Raw genomic sequence first — 21,985 nt, 5'->3', positions numbered from 1 at the left:
GTGCCCCTCACCCTTCTATGAAAAATGTGCAATATAGACTAAACAAATCCTCAGCTTCCACACAAGTATGCCAGGAGTGGGCTTGACCCTTCATCTCCTAAGATATGCGCTATGTTAATGGACCTTGCAATGCAGCAGAGATCCCCTCCACAGATAAACCAAACTGTTCATCCATAGCAGTAGGTCACTGCCAGGACACATTCAGTAGAAGTATCATCACACATTCATTTCTGAAGATGTTCAAATACTTTTATTACTGAATGTGAGAGAATGCACGGATGAACAGGTGGCAGAGGATAAATACAGCCCTTAAATCATTCAAAAAACAGGCCCCAAATAGAACAGAATCAAAATTATTTCCTTTAATATTTCTAAAGGGAGAGTTGCTTTTTTATTTTAGGGTTTTGTTTTGTTTTGTTTTGTTTTCTAGCTAAAAAGCAAGGTTTTGAAATGGCCTTCTAGCAGGGACAAAGATAATATGGTTAATTACAAAGTGGAGCTTTGGTGAGTTAGTGAAAAAGATTAGGTGACACAGCTACCTGCTATAGCGCAGAACTGGAATTACCCAGAAAGGTCCCTTTATAATTCTATGTTCCTAAAACATACCAACTTGACAGCCCTGGAACTAAAAACCTCTGCTTTGTCCATCGTGCACACTGCTCTGTCCTGAGCTCCAAGGGTAAGAGTAGAATTCAGCATCAAAGCACCTTGGTTCTGACCCTTCTCAGCTGAGATGGCAACATGAGGACAGTTAGTACCAGTCTAACGGTAGAGGCTGTGATGTGGAACTGGGAACTGAGCGCAGGTCTTCAGTTATTTAGTTATTTCATGTTAGTTAATGTAGAGTCTGTAGATGACAATAATTTTAGACTAGACCTTCATTTGAGCAAGTGATTTGGAGATGGATGGCTAGGTAGCCCTTTAATAACTCTGGAAGCTACTCTGTTCTCAGGCAAAAACAACCAAATTGTTACTGCTGTTTCTGTTAATAAACTGTTGATGCCTCTCTCCCTAAACAAGACTGCCTGACTCAAGTCCTCTGAGCTTTTACATGTGAAAATAAGAAAGGGACAGAGCTTCATCAAGTAAAGCCAGAAAAGATGCAGATATTCTGAGAATGTTAGTGCTCCAGATACAAAAGGGTCATATTAGCTCTGTCTCCCTTCTATGGATTTGGGACTGCACTAGCATTCCATCACACATCTACAGTGAAGGAACAAGAAATAGTTCTACACTGGCCTACCAGTGAGTCTATCAAAATAGAGATTTATAAAATCTTCACGTGTTTTTTCCCTGGAATTGCTCAGATCTAACACTTATCACAGTCCCAAAGGAAAGACGTGGATCTGCCACTGTCTGGATGGGATAAATACTATTAGGTACGGCAAGGATAGCTCTGCAAAGAGCTCAGTGCAGATCAGCACACACATCTGAAGTGAGATTTCTAAGGGTGAACTGAAAAGTAGTCTCTCACTGGAAAAGGACCCAGAAACAATTGTTTGGTGGAAGCCACATTACTGACTGTATTACTGACTAATCCACAATATTTTCTTTCTGACTGCCAGCTCTGCAAACCCACTCTGGGATGCGAGATCAGTCCCGGGCTAATTCCTTTCTTCCCTCATTACTGCAAAATGTTCTGCAAGTCAACTTTAGGTCCCTGGCTGCTCCTGTACAGCTCTCAGCTCATCAGAGACTCTTCACAGAGGCAAGTGATTGGCCCTTAATAAATATTTCTGCAGGTACCTGGACTAGGATGTTCCCTCTTTTACCAGGCTGCACTGGCTCTTCAGAGCTGTGAAAAAGCTGTAAAATCTTACTTTTGTCACTAATCAGGAGGTCTGACTCTGTTTACACACTGAGAACAGATCTGTTGAGTAAGAAGATACTATTTTTACACAGACACCTTTCAGAATAGGGTGGTAATTTAAGGTCTGTTGCTCAGAGTTTCGCTAGTCTTACAGCCAGCTGTTTCCCTTCAAACCGTTCTCTACAGAAATGCAAGGGTACAGCATTCATGTCATGACCACACGTCAAATATACTTTTTCATGCACTGAACACAGAGGGGGAGATTTTTCAAGTCAGTGACTTTCAATGGGAGTTGGGTTCATAAATGTCTTTAGTGCCTTTGAAAATGTCCCATGGGGTATTCAGCTGACGAGCACGCAATCTGTACAGGTGCAGCTGCATTCCTCTCCCATCTCCTAGTGAACTGTCTCTCCTAGCTCCTACCAATATTTCCCTGTCCAGCAAAGATACTAAAAAGCTCCTTTTGTAAATCCATCTCTTTGGCCTTCAGTGTCCTTCCTAATGCTCCCATGATTTCAAGGCTAGCCTTGAGGGGGTAGCAAACTTAGCAGCTGCCTCAAAGGCACTCAACTGAGTGCCGCTTGCTTGCTGTCAGCACTCCAGTCTGTGGCATTCAGTCATCCACGACTGCCTTCATTCTCCTGACGGGATGTAGCACAGACTAAGTGACTTGATGTATGAGACCTGGAAGCATGGCACAGCAGCCTTGAAGCAGTACTGAAGCAGCCAGAGAGACAGTAGCCAGAGGGACAGATGGAGAAGTCCAGGATTAAAAATAAAATCATGCTGTAGGAAAAGGAAGGAGCATGTGAAATTTGGAACGTCCAGAACAGTAATTCTGCTGCATTCATCCTGCATCAATGCCGTCAGTCCTTCTCATTCATTCTCCAAACCCCCAAAGGCCACACTCTGCAGGATCTAGTTTCCTACGCATGTCCTTTCCCTCTACTACTCTCTAAAAACATCTTGACAAACTCCTTCCCAGAAACAAGGTGAGGCCCAGGTTTCACATCCCCTAATTTCAAATCCTGGGTCAGGATCCCCACATTGGGTCAGATTCATATTAGAAAAGGGCTGCTTGAAGAGTGGCAACATACTTGTGACCAGACGCAATTCAGACTTTGACTCAGGCTTACCACTTTTTAACAGCTAAGGAATCTGGCCCTGATTTTGAAATCCTAATTTATACCACATTTCACTATGGTTATTGATGCCATCAAATAAAAAGGAAAATTGCTTAAAGTACTTGGTGCTCTTCAAACTTCTCTTTTTTGCACTGTGTGAAGTCAGGGCACTAGCAGAGCAGGAATTAGCTGCAAGAAAAAGGCAAGAGATTCTGCTGTTCCTGTACTTAATAGGTGGTCAGCCTAGGGCAGAAAACATGATGTAAATTTGTACTTCTAAATGAATGAGACACCTAGCACTGCCCAACTCCTTTCCTTACAGCAGCAAAGAAAAAGCAATAGAGTTACTCTAAAGTAGTTTCCTGAATAAGAGAGTACAATTTTGCACGTAACAATAAGTTCAAGACTTTGTCTGTATAGCCCTGGAATATATGATACAGCTAACTCTCTTCTTTCGAGTAGTATATTCCTTTTTGCTATTCACTCTTTCACTCACCCTGACCAGCATGCCCAGTTTATGTGAGAAAAACTCATTAGAAAAGAGTTGTTAAGCTGGAATATTAGTTGAAAGCTGCAGTCAAGCTTGTGTGCACGTATCAATTCTAACTCCTGGTTTTGGTTACTGGTTCATACAAACTTTCTCAAACTTACATTTTTCTGGAAAATTTTTTTCCAGGTGGGGGTCTTTGGCTAAGAAAGAAAGAAAGAAAGAAACTGGTTCAGGTGATTTTGAGAATAAGGAAGGTGAAATATATACTTATCCAGTTATTAAAGTGCTTTGATCTTATATTAAAGGACTTAAGCTCCAAAATAAACAGGAGCAGAAAACTGAAACAACACAACAACAGAAGAAATCAAAAGAGAGGGTCTGATGCATAAGTACATTGCAAGTATTCAGTGTGGTTTCATGCCTCTCTCTTATTCAAAAGCTATTATATCCTGCTCATTTGGCCTAAAATGTGGCCCGTCTTGCTTGACTCCTACAAACATCAAAAGGCACTTCTAGAGCTCCTGTACCCCTGCAGCGCCCACTGCAGCTAAAGAGAGATGAAAATGCTTGAAACTTCTGAGAATTGCATTCACTCTTATTTAGATGCCTAGCTTAAGGGGCTACGATTGAAAATGTTGATTTCAAGTTTTAAAACATTGGCCTCATTATTTAATGGGCTCCCTGCTGAAATTGTGAGAAGACATGCTAAGTAATACTGAGAAGGGACAGGGACTCCCTTAAGAATAAAATATTGCCCATTTTAAGTAAATGGGAAATTTTTCATGGGCTTCAAGAACGCCAAAGTGTCAGCCGCAAAGTGCTACCTTGGGGAAAGCTGCAAAACATATTAACACAGTTCAAGTTACCTTTATTAATATTTTTTATTTCGGCTGTTGTGACTGAATTTGCTGTTTCTTTTTTGTAATGAGTAAATGTTTCAAAGTAAGAGTATTGTAATAGCAGGATGTCATCACAACTATTATAGTTTACATTAAAATTATAAATATATCACTATAATAAATTCACCCCATCTTTTCACTCTCACAATAGTTTTTTTTCTTGGTAATTAGCAAAAACAAGCTGAAACTATACAAAAAAAATCTTTAACTATTTCTTTAAAATTACCCATAGGATTATCACCACCATATATCCACAGACATACAGTTTGCATACGCAGTACATGTGAAATATATACACTACAAAACAGAGGTTTGCTTCCTTCCTTTCCATTTCAGTAGACCATTCACCTACCCGTCCTCTAGGCCTGTTCTTTCGTTTTGGAATATCTTCTTCCAAATCCTCTTCCTCATTCACTTCATCTGCATTTTCATCATTTTCTAAAACCCTCTGTGGTTGAACAATGAACAGGAATGTTTAGAAGAAAAGATGATAACACATATAACCAACTGCTGCTCTTTACCACAGAGACTGCAGGTTATTAAGTTACAGTTGATTAATGATATAATGCCAAATCAGATCCCAGAACCCCCATTTCTTTCCACTAAAGCAAAATTTGTTTTCCCTTCCACCCTCAGTTCTCCAGGAAGTTCTTATTAAGGAATACCATTGCTATCAGGCAACTAACAAAAAAAGTTCCTAAGAAATACCTTAGTGGCATCACTGAGCACTCATATAGCAGGACAGCACAGGTATTAACCTGCATAAACGCAGGCCCTTTTTGGGAAGCTGTTTGCATGATCTTGGATTTGGTTTCTTGCACCTTAAATTGTTTTTACTCTAATGTCGAGAATGTTTCCTCTCATGTTTTGGAAGACAGAAATCAGGATTTTTCAGTTGGCAGCTTGAATTTTCTCTGTTTAGCAAAAAATATTGACAATTCCTCCATACAGTCTAGCATTTTTAGTGAATCTAGACAGTAACACCTTTTGGGGCTTACATCATATACACAACTCTGCAGTCGGGAAGTTGGGATCTTGCTGCATGAGAATGCTGAGGAGCTAGAGGACTCTCTGAAGTTAATAGGAACAATAAAAGTTCCTTCAATTAATTAATTAATAGGAATAAAAATGAAAATAATAATAATTCATCATCTCACATCTCACAGGGAATTTCAACCTTTTCATCTTGATCTTACAAACGTGACCGCTAGAGAATGAAATCAAGGCTGGCAGCCCTGAAAACATGCACAGATCAGATATAGCATGGATAAAGGCAAGACAAACCATCATAACACGAATGTGGAAAGAAGTCCTGTTGAATTCCCCTCAATCCTTGGCACCTCTGTTGGAAATACAGAACAGGGCTCCAGCCACTCCTGTCATTCATGAGGTGAGTATCATTTCCTAACGGTCTAGTCTGAAATCATTAACTTATTTTTGCCATGTCATCAGCCATTTAAATGACAATAAAATTCAGCCATGATGTAGATTCAAGTCAGTGTCTTAAAATGGATAGGGAAGTTTTAAATCTTTTTCTGTATTTGATCCTTCTATATAATTTCTAGTTAACAGCTGTTAGAGATCCAGTAGAGGGAGAAAAGGAGCAAATCACAGTGGCTTTGTCTTCTACCTACCTAAAGCACTGAATTCTGGATTTGTGGAAATGAATAAAATACAAATTTTACTAAAGAAAAAAAAAAAAGAAAGCTTAAATTTGGAAGACCAGCCCTACAAGTTTATTCTCATTTTATGAGCTAAAGTTTTAAGACAAACATTGGACAGTATCCCTTTAAGAAGTGCAAATAATTTTTAGAACATGGTAGAAGACCAAGTCTCCATCTGGTTTTTGCACCTTTTATTTTTAAATCTCAAGAGGCTATTAATGGGGTCAGACCACCATGAAACCTAATTTCACATCATTTTAAATACTAGAGGATGTAAAAGTTAAGCAAGTTCTATTTCCGCATACATAAAATGCTTCTTCAAAATTTATGCAATCACATTGTTTGGTCAGGCTTCATATTAGAAAGCAGGAGCACCCAGAAAGTGTTGTACATGAGGACAGTATGTAAGAAAATATGCAGCCTTCCTGATAAGAGTCTAGATTTTCACAGTGCTTCACATCTTAATGTATCTCCAAAACAGAAAAGGCCGCAATCACATCTTAGGTGGGAGCAAGGTGCTAGTTTATATCAATAATAGTACACAAGAGCATTTAAAAGAAATATTACAGACCACCTTCTCCAGTTTAAATTGTAGCGTCAATTTAAGAACAGGGGAACAAGTAACCAAGTGTGAATCTGGTAACACTGCCAGGGAAATGGCTTCAGTTCTTGAGAGAAGTGGCAGAGCCTTTTTGATGCACGTGCAAAAGCCCTTTTCCAGCAAATGATGGAGGCAGCTTCAATATGGATTTACTGCAGGGTCAAATCTCCAACTCCTTTAAAAAAAAAACTGCACAGCAGATCCTGATGACTGTATCTATTTAACAGGGCCAGCCCTTACCCTTTTTGGCAAAATATCTCTTATTTTCCAATTCTGTCTTTCTAAAACAATTTCCCAGGTCAACGTACTTTAGTACAGCTAAGCACCAAGTCTTCTCCTGATACATACTGTGAGTTTAGATGGTGGTGTGAGACTGGGACCGAAGTGGGAATTACAGCTAAGTCTATTCCTAATGCTCACTGTCGCCACCATTGAAGCTGGGCCCTTTCAAGTTATGACATAGAACAGCATGCAAAGGAACAAAAGAGAGATTTGCATTCTCTTATTCGTCATAAGGACAAAAGGCATTGAACATGATTTTGATCTGGTACCATCTAGCTGTCAGGTACCAAAGTGTATGTTGAAAGCTGGGCACTAGTAAAGGCTTCAGCAATCACTGTTGTATAGACTGAATCCAGCTAAGCTGTGCTTGCATAAGAAACGACAGCAAGACATGCCCTTTGTGTCTGTTCTGATGAAACTAGCATCCATATGACAGGTCACAGCTCAGGCACTTTAGTCGAAAACTCTTTGAATGTTGTTGTATCCCCTCCCTGCTCTGTAATGCAGAAGTGCCAAGACTTCTGCCAACTCCACTGTCTCTGAAGTCTCTTTTCTTGGGCTGTTGCTGGGATAACCTGGGAGCCCAGATTGCACAGTAACATCCAAAGGCACTTGTCAATCTCATAAAAATGCTGCAGCCTGACTTCTTGTGACCCTGGAAGTGGGTATAAACAGGTCCACTAATGAAAAAGGAAACAAAAAGAGGGTCTCACATAGAGCTTTTCCCCATCCCGTGAACATGAGATGCTTCCTCTTTGATAGAGCTCCTTTACCTGCGTTACTAGGAACTGGAGACCTATCTGACAGCTCTTACATGTGTGAAATTTCAGTGGAGCATGAGCAAATAGACCAATAGGTCTGAGCCCCAAGTAATGCAGATTTGATTCTCATGCTTTTCTGTGTCATTTGGCATGGGGCTGCCCACTCAAATTGTTATGAGTTTCAAGTATAGATGCAACATCTTGTATTGCAGATAAAATTGCTAAGTTTTACACATTGCCAATGGTTCTTACTAGAAACCACTGATAGAGACTCATAGCAGAATGGTGTTTTAGCATCACCAAAGATTTGCTGCTGCTGCCCTGAGAGAGCCCTGCTTTCCTATAAATTTCAAATGTCTTTATGAAGTGGTATTCTCTTATACAGGCAATATCCTTTTATTAGCAGGATTCTTTCTATGATAGACCCACAATTGTGTTTACACTTGTGAAAATTGTGAAAGGATGACAAGGAATCTTCACAAGTAACTTTCAAAGCTGTAATTCTAGGAAATATACAATATTTCTCTTACCTGCATCACTATTAATATCTGAGATAATTAACAATAAAACATTTTTAATGATTTATGTTGTCTCTATACCTCCTGAAGGTCTCTCAGTATGTATAAGAAAGAATGGACAAGGCAATGACATGCTTTTGTTTACGGTCAGCAGCTGTGAATCCAACTTCAAATCCATGTCCAGACTCCCTCTAAACTTGAGGTACTAAAATCCAGTTTATGGTTTGGACATATCTCTGCTTGTCAGTTTTATATGTAATAATCTCATACTGCTGCAAATTCCAGTAGGCAAGCCACGCAGATCACTGACAAACAACCCAGATTCTTGGGACAGGAAAGGTGTACAAAATATACAAGGTATACAAATCCCGAGTTCATTTTGAGCATCACAATGTAGCACAATGGTTTGATAAGCAGAATGATACAACTATCAATAGATGCAATGGTTCTGCCACAGGACAAAATCTGCTAGGCTTAGAGACAAATTGTAAAATTCGGCCCTGCTGTCAGTGTATGGGGATCTCCTTTACCTGAATTTCCTGTATAGTGTCTTCTTCTTTAGTGTCTGTTTTTTTCTCTATTCCCTCTCCACGCAGCAAGGCTTCCAGAGTTGTACCTTCTGATGTGAAACCATCTTTTTTCAGAGGCAGATCAACTTCTGAAAAACAAAACACACAGGCAGCATGTACCTCCCTCAGACAGCTAACCAGCAGAAGGACAGAGATGACACGTAGAAGACTGACAGACTTTCAGGTTCATTCCTATCATGAAGAAGAGTTCCTCAGGTTCTTCTTTTACTCTCCAAGGTCCCCTTACAGGATTCATTTCTATCTCACTGAAAATCTGGGACCTTTTAAGTCACTGAGTATGCTTACAGGAAAAAGAGGCTGGATATACTGCAACATAACAGAACAAAAGGAAAAAAAGTCCTTCTCCTTTAGGTAAACTCCCCATGCTTCAAATAAAGAACAAAACCAAGGCTTTCTAAGATACTGAAATAGCAAATACGAAGATCTGGTCTCCTGAAGCAACAAAGTAGCTTAATTACACACATCTGTATCTGGCACAGTATATATGGCACAGCTACAGGCAGCATTTTCCTACATCAGGGCACGTTCTATATGTGGGGAAGTGGAAAAGCTAGTATGTGGAGCCAATGCCGAGAATCACAAATGAAAAAACAAAGGGATGTGTCTTAATTCTCACTGAATATCAACGCCCACTTTTGACTGGATAAAACGTTCAGTTTGTTTTAAATGGGACTACACAAATAAAGAAACATCAGTCAGCACAGTTCAGAGTTGCAGAATCTCGCCCATAAAACAGGTTGAACCTCAGCCACTGCAGAGAGAACCAAAGGCCAGCTCAAGGGCAGGCCTGGGGCACATGACTCCAAAAGAAAATGAAGGTTTATGAGGAAGCTTGAATCAGCTTGCCATACAGATGCAGGAACAGAGCATAATTCCCCTTCTGAATGCTATCACTAGATTACGAGATAGAGTACAGCAGGCAGGCAAACACAGCACATTAATCTCAGCAGGATGTTAAAATACACTAAGGGAAGAATTCCATCTCCCTTGTAGATCCTGGCCTCTTCCCTACTTGTGTAGGTGTTCATTCAGAGCAACCCTACGAAAGGGAGATGTCTTGAACATCACCTTAACTTATGATGCCAAGGTGTGGATTTCTCAAGCATTCCCTGCTTTCTAAAATAAATTCCTTCCTCTAGGCCACCAGATTTACAAAGTAATAATATACAGGACCGATGCTTACAAATCAGCATCTGGTGTTCTGATTTCACAGCTCTGTCCACTTCTCTTCTCTCAGGGCTGTGTTGTGTTTAGCGGTCTGTCTGAAGCTCCCTGCTTTTTCATTACCACGAGTTGTAAGCTCTGCGAAGCAGAAACTCACATGTTGATACAGTCCCAAATCACTGCTGCAGTCCAAACAATGACCAAATATTTCCACCCAAGACAGTAAAGTATAATCTGTTCTCCGGGGGTAATTGTGTCCCAGGAATACGCCTGCTCTATATGTAAAAACCTCTAAGCCAGCAAATGGTTCACGGTCCCTGATTCGTGCTTCTATGACGTGCTTGCTCCAGTCTTCTAAAGTGAGAGAACACTGCTCAGCCAATAACCACAGAAAATCCAGCAAAAATTCCAGCAAGAGCTAGTCTATTCATGGAGGGAGAGGCTGAGCACAAACCATGCAGAAAACCCATACCACTGGGATTTTTAAAGGAAACTCCCAGGACAACCCACACAATGGGAAGGGGTCAACAGTGAATTGACCCCCCTTCTCATCACAAAGAGTTCTATTCAATCAGGCCTCTGTTTTCGGCATTAAGTTCTGCACATCCTCCCCTATTTTGCCACCTTCCCCAATTTCTCCCTTACTTGAGTTGTAAAAAAGACAGAGAAGTTAATAGAGAATCATATAGATTGAAATTCCCCGTGTAAGCTCCTAGTACCTCCCTCCGGATGCTAAATCCAGACATTTCAAAAGAAAGAAGGGATTTTAGATTTGATTTACATGCAAATCACAACACTTAGGCCTAAAGTCACTAAGGAACCTCCATAACCAACTCTGACTCTGGGCTTGGCTTGGTTTCAAAGTCCTCTGCCTGGGTGCAAAAGGGCATTTGTTCTGTATTTGAAACCTAGTGAGACTGCAAAATCCAACAGGTCAAGAGGAAAAGAAGCTTCAAGCAAGCTCAAGGGCATCAGTAACAAAAACGTCTTCACCATGACAAGCTATGCCAGTCTAAGCATATCAATACAGTCAGCAAATGAATGTATTAGAAAGGGGAATGAATAAGGAAAGGGAGTTAAGAAAACCTATATGAAAGTAAAACTAGTTTTTATTTGTTCCTGAGATACTGAACATTAGGTCAGAGAAAAAGGTAGGCTTTAAGGTCAGAAAAGGTCAGCTGTCTTTAAAGGACACACTTGTTTTGTGTGGTGTTGCTGCTTCCCACTAGCAACACTCTAGGAGACTTTACATCCAAAACTCTCAGAGCATTTTTTAATCATTAAATTTGTCATACCACTGTCAGGCCAGCGTAAGGTAACACTTTCATTCACAGTTTAGTGACAGGGAGAGTGAGCCACCAAGAAGTTAAATTAGTAAGCAGGAAATCAGGGGAACAGAAATTCAGGGCAGCTGCCTCCCATCTGCCACTAAGCTAACTGCTATCAAGTTCCTGTATTTTCCTCCCCTCCAATACCTTTTAGAGGCCATTTTCTTTTCTGAGTAAGGAGCTCTAGAGAGTGGAAAATGGCAGGCACTACCTTATTTGGCATGTACAGTTTACAACATAAAACCTGCAAAGGTCCAAAGATAACTTCTTTGTAATGAATTCAGTCCTTCCTGGAAAGCAGCTAGTCTGTATAAGATACAGAAATGGAGTCAGGAAATTAAGTATTTCTGCTTAGAAAATGTTCTACTACATACAATGTTTCCAAAATACTTTTTGAATCCTCATAGATAAAAGCCTCTAGAAATCTAAAAGACGGTTCAGCTAACCTAGACAAGTGGTTAAACACTACCATGGCTCACAAAAATCATTTTATTAAATCCCCAATGTTTTCTTTCCCATTTTACTCTCCAGGATTTTCCCATGAAAGCTGGAAAAGTGTTTTTTTCCCTTATGGCTGCATACTATAGGAAACTGAGAAGTCAGCTCAATGCCTGAAATGTAGTTTTCACGTGAACTATCAAGGCTTCACCTAAACCACTGGAATTGCTGTACGAAGCAGACTGGGGTCTGCTCCACCCAGTGTCCTGCTTATAAAGGCAGCAGCCAGTGTCAGCAGCTTCAAGCAAGGCCAGGGAGAGACTCTTTCAGGAGTGAGAAATTAAACCGTGCCCCCACGCTTGGCTTTATATTTGTTGTGCTCCACTATGCAGTTGCATCAGATGCTGGAGAAGAAGGTGTAAGAGTCTGTTAGGAGAAAAATGCAAAGGAAAATAACATACCCAAACACAACATTTCATCCTGATCTCTAACACATCAGCCCTGAGGGATAAATGCAATATTACCTCCAAAAAGTTATCTTGAATCTGGTTCTTCTGGAAATACACAGAATGGCCCGCACCTTTTTCAATTTTGATATGCTTTTGCCCTCAATGTCTTCCTACCTGAGTGTGTTCAACAGTTTGGTTTGAAGGAAGCGTTTTCTTCAGCTCTTTCACTTTATTTTATAGACTGGCCCCTTGTTCTTGGTACAAGACAGCAAGAATAGAAGCTGCTGACCAAACGCATCTGTCATTTCTTTTTATTCATCTCCTTTCAAAGATAAACAATCACATTTTTTTCTATTACTCTTCCTGTGGGAGTTTTTCCACACGACTTTGTCCTGTCACCCCTCTCTGAACCTCCTCTCGCGTTCTTCAGTAATCTTCCCAAGATGGACCAATACTGTACCCAGTATTTTCAGATGAAGCCACACACCCCCTTTCAGCAAATGCATTACAAATTTCTTTATATTATCCACAGTATTATCCTTTATGCAGCCTAATGCAACGTGGACAGCTGCACACTGAGGAGAATTAGGAACCGTCTAACTCTGAAAAGAACTTCTAGTAAGTAACACTTAACATACAGGTAAACAAATTAAAGTGTCATCCCACTGCCTATTTACTCAACACACTCAGATCTCTCCAAGGAGGCCCTCATAGACCTCTCTGGCCTTGACTACTCTAAATAACTTTGTGCCATTTGCAAGTCTTTGTACTTCACAACACACGCTCTCTCTCCCCACCTTGTTCATTACTATATTATGCAACAGTGGACTGAATGCAAGATCTCGATGTGCCAGCTATTAGCCTTTTTCTGTAACAGAAATTGTTTAATTTTGCTCTTTGCTTCCTCTTTTCTAAAAGCTTTGATCCAAGACAACACTTTGTTTCTCTTCAGAGGCCTATTACATACCACAAGTCTTCAGAAAGTCTAGGTAAATTGTCAATATCCTTATCTACTAGTCCTTTACAGATCACATAGAGAATTTTATGAGAGTAGAGAGACAGGATTTTCCGTTGTAGGAAAAAAAGGCAGTTAGAACCTCCTATATCCTCATTTCCCAGGTGTTTTACTGCTTACTCCTAATTACTGTTTCAATCAATTTCTCAAACATGCATGTAGAATTTATTGGTCTTTAAATCCTTGAATCTCATCCAAATCCTTTTTAAATACAGGTAACAACATTTGTTACCCACCAATTGTTCCTATTCTTTCTCCTGTAACTCCCAGTTTGCATCACAAGCCCTTCTTCAGGCACTGCAATTTCAGAGAATATAATCTTTATTACAGCTAATAACTACTAGTAAAAGTAATGACTAAAAGCTTACTCTTTCTAAAAATAGAAATTTCAAGAAAGTTTATAGATACAATTCCTTTAGATTAATATTTCAAATGCAATAGCACCTGGTTGGCATATGAGACACAGGAAAGAGGAAAGACTGAAAGTCAGGATCAAGCAAAATACAAGAATTAAAGCAACACAAATCATCCATGAAAAATAAAATGTTATTTAAGAGTTCTTCCTGTTTTAATAAACCAAGATATTATTGGTGTCACAGCTAAAGACTGTACATATATTTGTAATTCAAATACGTGTGTGTACATATAATTAAAATTTATGTTTCTTAACTTGGCAGTGTCCCCTTCATAGTGATTAAATTAACATGGTTGTTTCTGTTTACCAGCTCAGTGCAGCAACCTCTCTATTTATCAAGGTCCTTAGACTGCAGTGGTAGAATGTGAACAATAACCCACGCCAGCATCATTCCAATATCTGTTTTTTATTGAACTGCTGCCTCCAAAAGAATCACATTTTCACAGATCCTACAAAATGGTGGGCTTTTTCAAATTTTGATTCACCAAAATAGCTGCACACCACCATCCTTACACATTTAGTTCACAATGCATTGGAGGCTAAACAACTTTTCAATGTCTCTGAAACATAAATAAAAAAACATCCCCTTTTCTATACAGTGCTATGAATTTGTTTTACAATGGATCATTTCCATCTCCACAGTAGCAGCTGCCACCCAAGCCATCATCTCTGTGCACTCGTAAGCAGCTCCATTTCCAGTTCTAATTGGGAACAGAGATACTTATTGGGTGAGTTCCAGCATGATCTATCACGCCAGCGACAGCTACTATGCAAACCAAAGTAACTCGGCTTCCAAAAACCCTCTTAGACAAACACTGACTTTGCACATAGATTCTTGGGTTTTTGTTTCTCGATCCTGGTTTTTTGGAACACAAAAAGTGCCAGCGGAAACTATATATTAAGAGTCTATGAAGTGCTGCTCAAGAGGGATAAATCCAAGGATATTACCTTAATAACCACTACCTCTTTAAAATTATATAGGTGGTCTAAAAAAGCCACCTAATTCACAGCAAACAGAACTACTGCTGAGCGAATGCAGCCACTAAGCTCATTAACAGGATGTGGCAGGATGTGTCTGAAAGTGCAATGCAGTGGCTCAGCAAGCAATTAAATCCCATGACAGTTTAAAATGAGAATCTATCAGTGTCGCAAGAGTGTGAAGTCTCAGCTTCTCTGCTGTTCCCACCCCTAGCGTTTTATTTATGATGGCGTATTGGGAACATGGGAAGTCAAAAAGATTATAATGAAATATGCCATATAAAAACCAGATTAAGCCTGCTCTTCTTTTGGGAAATATGCAGAGAGAGAAGCTGTCTGTTAGCTGTCGAGTTTGCAAAAGATACCATCTTTTGGGATGGTGCTCTCTGCCAGCAGACAGAGTGCCCCAGGGGAAATGGTGGTGAAAAACCCAGACAAGCAGCATCCATCCATCCATCATACACTCGTCTTCACATCTCCAAGGCACAAATATAGCGTTAGAGTGCAAAGGGTGGGGGCAGGGGGGACAGGATCCCTTAAGAAAGAGGAGACATTGCTTTATGTTGAATAGCTGGATTTTGTAGCTTTTCTGTGTGTGCAAAACCAGACTCTCCTTAGCTTGCTTGCTTGCTTGCTACATTCGTGGCCACTGCTATAGGGATTTGCTGTTGTTCTAGGAATGGATGCACTCACAGCAGTGACCAGAACTGGGTACACTGAAGGCAGGGTTCTGCAAGCTTTTTTCCTAAACATGCCTCCGCCAGCACAGCACAGTACTGATCTTCACTCCTCTTGCACATCTGAATCTCTAAAACCCTTCTTTCACTGCAGCTTCTCCTGTTACCCCAGGAGCAGATGCCCATATCATTGCCGTTATGCTCTAATCCTGACCTTCCACAGACCCTGCTAACCCAGCCTGGCCTGTCCTCCCCACATTACCGCAATTCAGCATCCATCTGTAGCAATCTCTTCAGCGCCAGTTCTACATTTATAATTCTCTCCAACCCTGACCCGCAGAACCTCCTGCCATCCGAGTCCTGGATCTCCCCTGACACTCGACTGCTGATAACACAGATTCTCACAGTCGGTCCATAAAGCCAAACAAATGCCCCAAGAGACTAACAAGCATCAAATGCACTTTATTTTTAATCCCAGTCAGATGCAATAAAGCCATGGCTCTGCTGGAGGCTTGAAAGGCTACTCCAGTAATCTTTTGTCTCCTCCTCCAATTCCGCTCTCAAAGCTCATGTATACTATTGCTATAAGATAAGGTAATCTTAATAATAGTATATAATCTCAAGGTCTCAAGGTAAATGGGGCCTTGATGTGAACACGAATCAAGCCAAAGAGAATGATAAACCTGGTTTAGAACAAAGCCTAATTGAAAGAAAGAGGGAATTTGTTTCCTCAGAAACAAATCATTTTGTGTGGAAAGAACAGTTTGGAGGACTGTTCTCCACTTCGTGAAAGCTCCTCTTCAGAGGGCAGAACACTGCTCTGCTCTGCACCACAAAGTGCAGCAGACTAAAGCCACTGGATCCTACAAAGATCTGAAATGGATCTTATTAAATACTCTTTGCAAATTTTAGAGTCTACTGAAATTTGCCCCAGTGTACTGAGATTTGCGCTGGGAGACTGAAAAATCCCCTTGTGTCCCTACCACCTTTTCCTGCAAAGCTGCTAGCCTCATGATAAGGCAGAAGGAATGGGGGGGGGGGGGGGGGGCAAGGCAGGGAGAAAAAGGATGGAGAGACAGAGAAAGAAAAGAGGAAGCAATGATCTGTGGATACGGGGGAACCATACATTTTCATTCTGCAATGTGGGCATAAAATGCAGAAAAATCTCAGGACAACTCTTAATTTTAAGATCAGAATCCAATGGAAAGATTCTACCAGCACCTATCTAAAATACGTCCCGGGAGGCTACAACACAACAGGAGGGAGAAATAAGATTGCAGAACACAGCAGAGGTTCTCAGGCATAAGGTTAAGCATTGTTTAGTTTAACCTATCAACAAAATGTGGACTTTGCAAGCAGCTGTATTTCTTTGGCAGACTAGAATGCCTCTATAAAATCTAACAATAAAAAAAACAGCCCTCCTGTTCGTTGTCTCTTACAAGTTCTTTACAGATTTATTTCTCAGCACAGATATAAATCACTGTCACATATAATATACTGTACCTGCTTTTCAAAGACTGCCAAATTACAATATCAGGCTAAATGCTGGATCATATAACTACCCTCAGGATTCAAATCACACAGGAATACCTCCCTTCAATAACATTATTCTAGCACTCATTCATGTTCATGGTCACTCTTGCATTTGTGTTCTAGATGGGCTCACACTGCAAACAGGCCTTTTGCAGCACCAGGTCATGCAACCATTGCAGAGACTGGGTAACTGCTACAATTTAGAGAAAGCTCCTGAGTTGAAAGTCTATAAGTCTATTTCTTTGGGCTTTGCATCCTTAACATGCTTCTGGCCTGTTTAGAGTAAGAGAAGAACTTCCTCGACCTATCTGCAGGTGGTCACACAGATATATATACACAGTCACGTGGACCTATTGACCCATCAGAAGAACCAGTACCTGACTATTGTCTGGCAACAAGACAACTGTCAGCAAACACCAGTTACCCCCACACTGGGCACAACCCACAAACGGTAACAGGGAGTGGACCTCCACTGCAATCAACTGCACTGTTTCTGTACATGACAGCACTGAATCATATGTAAAACCAGCCGTGCTGTAACCCTGCTACAAATTCTGGGAGATTCTGCATAGCTTTTCTTCTCCCACCTCCAGGATAGTGCAGGGGATACCTCTAGTAACAGAAAAATCTGTGTAATGCAATTATCTCTGAACTGCAGTGCACAAGCATCCAAATTAATTCAGGCTGGGCCTAGCAGAGCCGGCACTAAGCCAGAGCGGATAAACCTGCCTACAGAGCCAATATGAGTCCTGCAAAGATCATTGGGAACCTGCACTGCGTTTTCTCATGCTTCGTATTTCAGGGGGGTTATTTGTTTGAGTGCAGTGCTCAGCTCTAGCTGGCTCCACATGTTCACATGATGCTGCACCCAGCTAATGAGGCCCTCCTAAACCTGGGGAGCAGGCAGAAACACCCATCAGCTCTGAAGGCATCAGCAGGGATGCAACACTGCTCAGCTAGATTCCAGGTGTCCTGGACCTGATCCTGCATCTCCCTCTGGAAAGCTCCCACTTCCAAGATCGTAGTGCTCTGAAACCCATGCAGGCTGGGGAAGCAGTATAGCCACATTTCCATGACACTGAGTCTGAACAAGTCACAAGTCAGCTACGCCAAGCAGAGCTGGTTCAGCACCCATGGCCCAGTAAATACCAAACCTGCATAAACCGCTGAAGAACAGAAAGGCCACAGCAAAGTGACCGGTGATTTTAACAAGGGGTGAGAAGCAATCATCCTAGACTCTGCCCTTGGCACCACTACAGTTTCACTATGTGATCTTGGGCCAAACTCTAACAAAGGTACCCTCTGTGTGTTTTCATCGTCTGTCAAATGAAGATAGTCTTCATCTATCCTCTAGGGCTTTGTAGGGCTTATTTAATATTCACAGGCATTCAGATCTTCAAATAAAATGCACCAAATGCAAGGTGTTCTTACATGTTCTTGCAAAGCCAGGTTTAAAAATGTTTTTTCCTAGCCAAGAAAAACACTGAAAACGTGAGACAATTTTCGCAAATATTAGACTTCAGAGGCCAATTCACAAATTCCAAGGAGTGAGGATAATATTTACTCATACTGGTAAGATGTAACTGACAGAAGAAGCTATATTGTTGAGAAATGTTATTATAAGAAGGAAAGCTTCTAACAGAAACATGGCAAGAGATGCTAGTAGGTATCCTTTCAGAAATGGGAAAGAACAAAGCAAATCATCTGCTGAGATGCTCAGATCTGTTGCCACAAAAAGGCAAGAAATTCCAAGAGGCCTATAAAACGTTTAGACAAAAAGGTGAACTCTAGAATTAATAACAGAATGGTAAACAGGAAGATTAATGGCACCAGAGAAAATGCAGATGGTGAAGCCCAGCCTGCAGGCTCAGCAAGACTCTGAATAGGGAGGGGGGAAAAGGCAAGGTGTAAACAAGGTGACCTTCAAAGGCACTGGAATGGCCACCAAAAGGCCGGCCAGAGGGCATCCTGAGACACAAATGTGCCATCTGGGCTGTCTCACGACAACATGAACAAGATTTATCTTTTTTAAAATTTGCAGGGAGATGAAACGGGTAGCAGCAGAAAACATGACCATTCATTCAAAAGGTACACAACTAAATACACAGGCTGGAAACTGATGCTATCTATTTTGTAACGAAAATGTGAAAGAAAGACTCTCCGAGATCTCCCTGCATATCCCCACTCAGGAAGGTGTCATATCCGCCTTGTAAACCCTGAGCAAGCAAGGCGTGGGGGAGGAAAGAGACTGGCTTTAATGAAACAAATGTTTCCTTGAGGGTTTATGCTTTAGGTCTAAGATGAAGACACAAAACCTCAGCACAAACTGCAAGGCAGCCCTTTAAACCCATGAAGTCATAAATTTTGCCCATTTTGGCATAAGCCAATTCACTCCAGATGGCAAATTTGGGCTGAAGGCAGGTAAAAATTCCTCAGACACATCTCTGTGTACAATATCTGCTTTTATAGAGGTTCCCTTGCTTTGTCCCAGTGCTCAACTGGGCCTTGAATCTCCTAATAAGCTTTATTACATGGCCCTGTGAATGCCTGGGAGATCTGAATTCTTGTCTACGGGAAAAAGTGGAGGAGAGAAATCTCCTACCACAGTTCGGCAGGGGAACGTGACTCTTTCAGACCTGACGCTTAGACCATTGAGGTCAGCCAGGAAAATTAAAAAGTAAATGTAATCATACATTTATTAAATATGTCAATCAAACACCATACTGGGCAGTGTTACTGGGCTTAATTCAACAATGCTATCTCTAAATCACCCCTCTAGAAAATAAGCCAAACGTGTTCCAGTACAACATCCAGAGGCTAGTCTTTTAGGGGAAAACAGAATAAACAATCACGTTACAATTCACCCTGGAAAAAAGCAGACCCTAGCTCTGGGAGTCCAGCACAGGTAGTGAATTCACACGCTTCTTTTCCTTCCAGCCTGACTCAAGTACATCAAATCAGAGGATTTCGGGCAAAAGTGGCCTGGCTCACTCTGTGGGCTAAGTTTATAATGTCTGAACATTTTTGATTCTGATGGACTGCATACCAACTGCAAGGAAGCTATTGGCATGACCTCCAGTCGCAGTACAGACCACAGTTGCTGGATGACCTCAGGCAGTTTGTGCAAAGTCTGTGCAGTCCCAGCATTGTTGTATCAAGAAGGCTTGATTCAAGTGAGCTTATGTTTTTCTCACAGGAGCTACCATCACAGCTCTGGACATCAGTATCATCTCTCTCCAGATGGCCTCATCATTTGGCTCTGCTTAACTGCTTCTACAGCAGAACAGGAACAAAGAGATGAAGTACACACCTGACAACGCTACAGGGGCATCGAGGAAGGAATCAAGGAAGAACAGGGTAGAAAAATAGCAAGATGGAGGCAAGGTATTACATTCCTTCTCCTTGCCTACTGCAGCTAAACTATAGCAGGCTTGTTCTGAAAACTGCCACAGAAAAGCAAGAAATGTGGAAGCGCTGGGCCTTGAATTATGCCCTTTCAATATCTCTCTCCTTTCTTCTCTCTGCTAACAGAGAAACACTGTAAACTCCTACATCCTAAAAATGTATATTCTGGGCCTTCTCCTCACCTTACAAAATACAGTGAAAACAGATGATAATGGGGGAGAGGGAGAGCAGCCATGCAAGGGGGAAAGAAGAAAGTGAAATAGAGAATAGTAGCTCTTCTCTCCTTTCCCCCTGCTCAGCTTTCATTTTCCTTTGTTCATCTAACATTGAGCCAAACTAAGCCAAAGGAGCTGCCGTGCTGGGCTACAAGATTGATGGCTGCAGGCAGACTCCACAGTGAAGAGACGGATGACTGGTCATTTCCCCTGATGCACAGAGAAACATCCATCCTTGCAGCCATACTGAGCCCATTTGTGCTCCTTTTAAAAAGAGAGATAAACACAGGCAGCCGGAGGCACCTGAGTGTCCTTCTCCCTCAGAAGGACACAGTACTACTCCTCTGGGTTCCTGGAGAAGGTCGGTCTGTCCAGCCCTGAACATCTGGCTGTGGGATTTGCTAACTCTCTCCCTCCCCCAGCAATCATCTATCTATTAGAACACAGTGCAGGTTGGAAGAAAACGGTGAAGAGAATGGTGTGACAACCTCATCAATCCACAGCTACACGCTTGGCTATTTAGTTTCCTTTACACTGTTCCTAAACCGGGGGGGGGAAATTGCTACTGGTATGAAAGAGCGAATTGTGGAAACGGCAACCTGGAATGGAGTAAGTCCTTATGACTATTAAAATGTTGTGCATGTACTAAAGCAGTAAGGAACTAATTAAGATTCAGGATTGAAAGGCAAAACAGAAAAGTTGGATGCACTCTGGTTCCATCTGTAGCACTTGCGGAGAGTTCAGATGTATTAGGAGCATCATCTTTAGCAGAGAAAGGTTAATCTTTTTATTTTGCCCATCCAGGTACTAAAAGAAAGCTCCCTGGAAGTATATTCTGTAAGTATATTTATAGTGCCATCCCTGGTATAGCAGCTTCAGAGGCACAAATTCCAACTCCTTTCTATTTAGTTAATAGCGTCTTTGTTTGCTGATACTGTCCCAGTCTATAGCATTGCTCACAGATACAGCCTCTGTGTTTCCAGTTCTCCTGCCATGCTGCTACCTGAATTAGGCAATGAGCATTATACGGCACATACACTTGTAGCTCATTTGCAAATGCAGGATCACTCCAGAAATTCCTACGACTACAAACCTGACTTTGTCAGAACAGCACATGCCTGTAAGTGTGTCATTCACAGACATTGTACCAAGGAAATCAAGAGAAGATATAGGCATTCAGTATCTCTTCAAAAGACTAAGAAATGAACCATATGTGTAAAGTGCTTAAATGCAGTTTCAGCACTCTAACTGCATGATCCAACTTTGAAACTTTGTCTTTTATTCCCACCACGTAACGTTGTTTATTTTAGGCCAACAACAATAGATTTTCTCTACAGCTTTGTAGGACATGCATAGGATAGTAATCATAACCATAGGTGTTTCTAAGACATCTGCCTGTACTTCCTGAGGGCAATTCCATACATTTAGAAGTACATCATTTCCATCAGTAGGAATAAAGTTTTCATCTTTTCTTCTACACCAAGGACCAGAGCTTTAGCTGACGGAAATTACTGCTCTCTGTAGTCTTCAATAGAACAATATCCACATAAAACAACAGAGGACCTGAACCCAAATTACTTTGCTTGCTTAAGGAGAATCACATACTAACTGGGATCCCTGGTCTGGAAA

The 21,985-nt window shown here is 41.2% G+C and overlaps 1 protein-coding gene across 10 annotated transcripts in view; it reads right to left on the bottom strand.

Moving 5' to 3' along the window:
- Positions 1–21,985, bottom strand: part of DPF3 (double PHD fingers 3) — a 180,367-nt gene that overhangs the window by 70,604 nt on the left and 87,778 nt on the right. For 6 of the 10 annotated variants that reach the window (XR_011141489.1, XR_011141491.1, XM_068946092.1 and 3 more), the window contains exons 4-6: positions 8,680–8,807; positions 4,676–4,771; positions 3,586–3,624 (exon numbers count right to left, since the gene is read on the bottom strand). Coding sequence is in view for 6 of the 10 variants with exons in the window: in XM_068946092.1 (XP_068802193.1) it covers positions 3,586–3,624; positions 4,676–4,771; positions 8,680–8,807 (263 nt within the window). In the remaining 4 variants the exon portion in view is untranslated. The remainder of the gene's footprint in view (positions 1–3,585; positions 3,625–4,675; positions 4,772–8,679; positions 8,808–21,985) is intronic. The other 4 variants (XR_011141490.1, XR_011141492.1, XM_068946093.1 and 1 more) reach the window with 1 other exon arrangement.

This window comes from Struthio camelus, chromosome 5 (assembly GCF_040807025.1).
Source record: "Struthio camelus isolate bStrCam1 chromosome 5, bStrCam1.hap1, whole genome shotgun sequence".
Lineage (NCBI taxonomy): Eukaryota > Metazoa > Chordata > Aves > Struthioniformes > Struthionidae > Struthio > Struthio camelus.
Note: the sequence above shows the minus strand (reverse complement) of the source record. Positions and strands in the feature narration are given on the sequence as shown.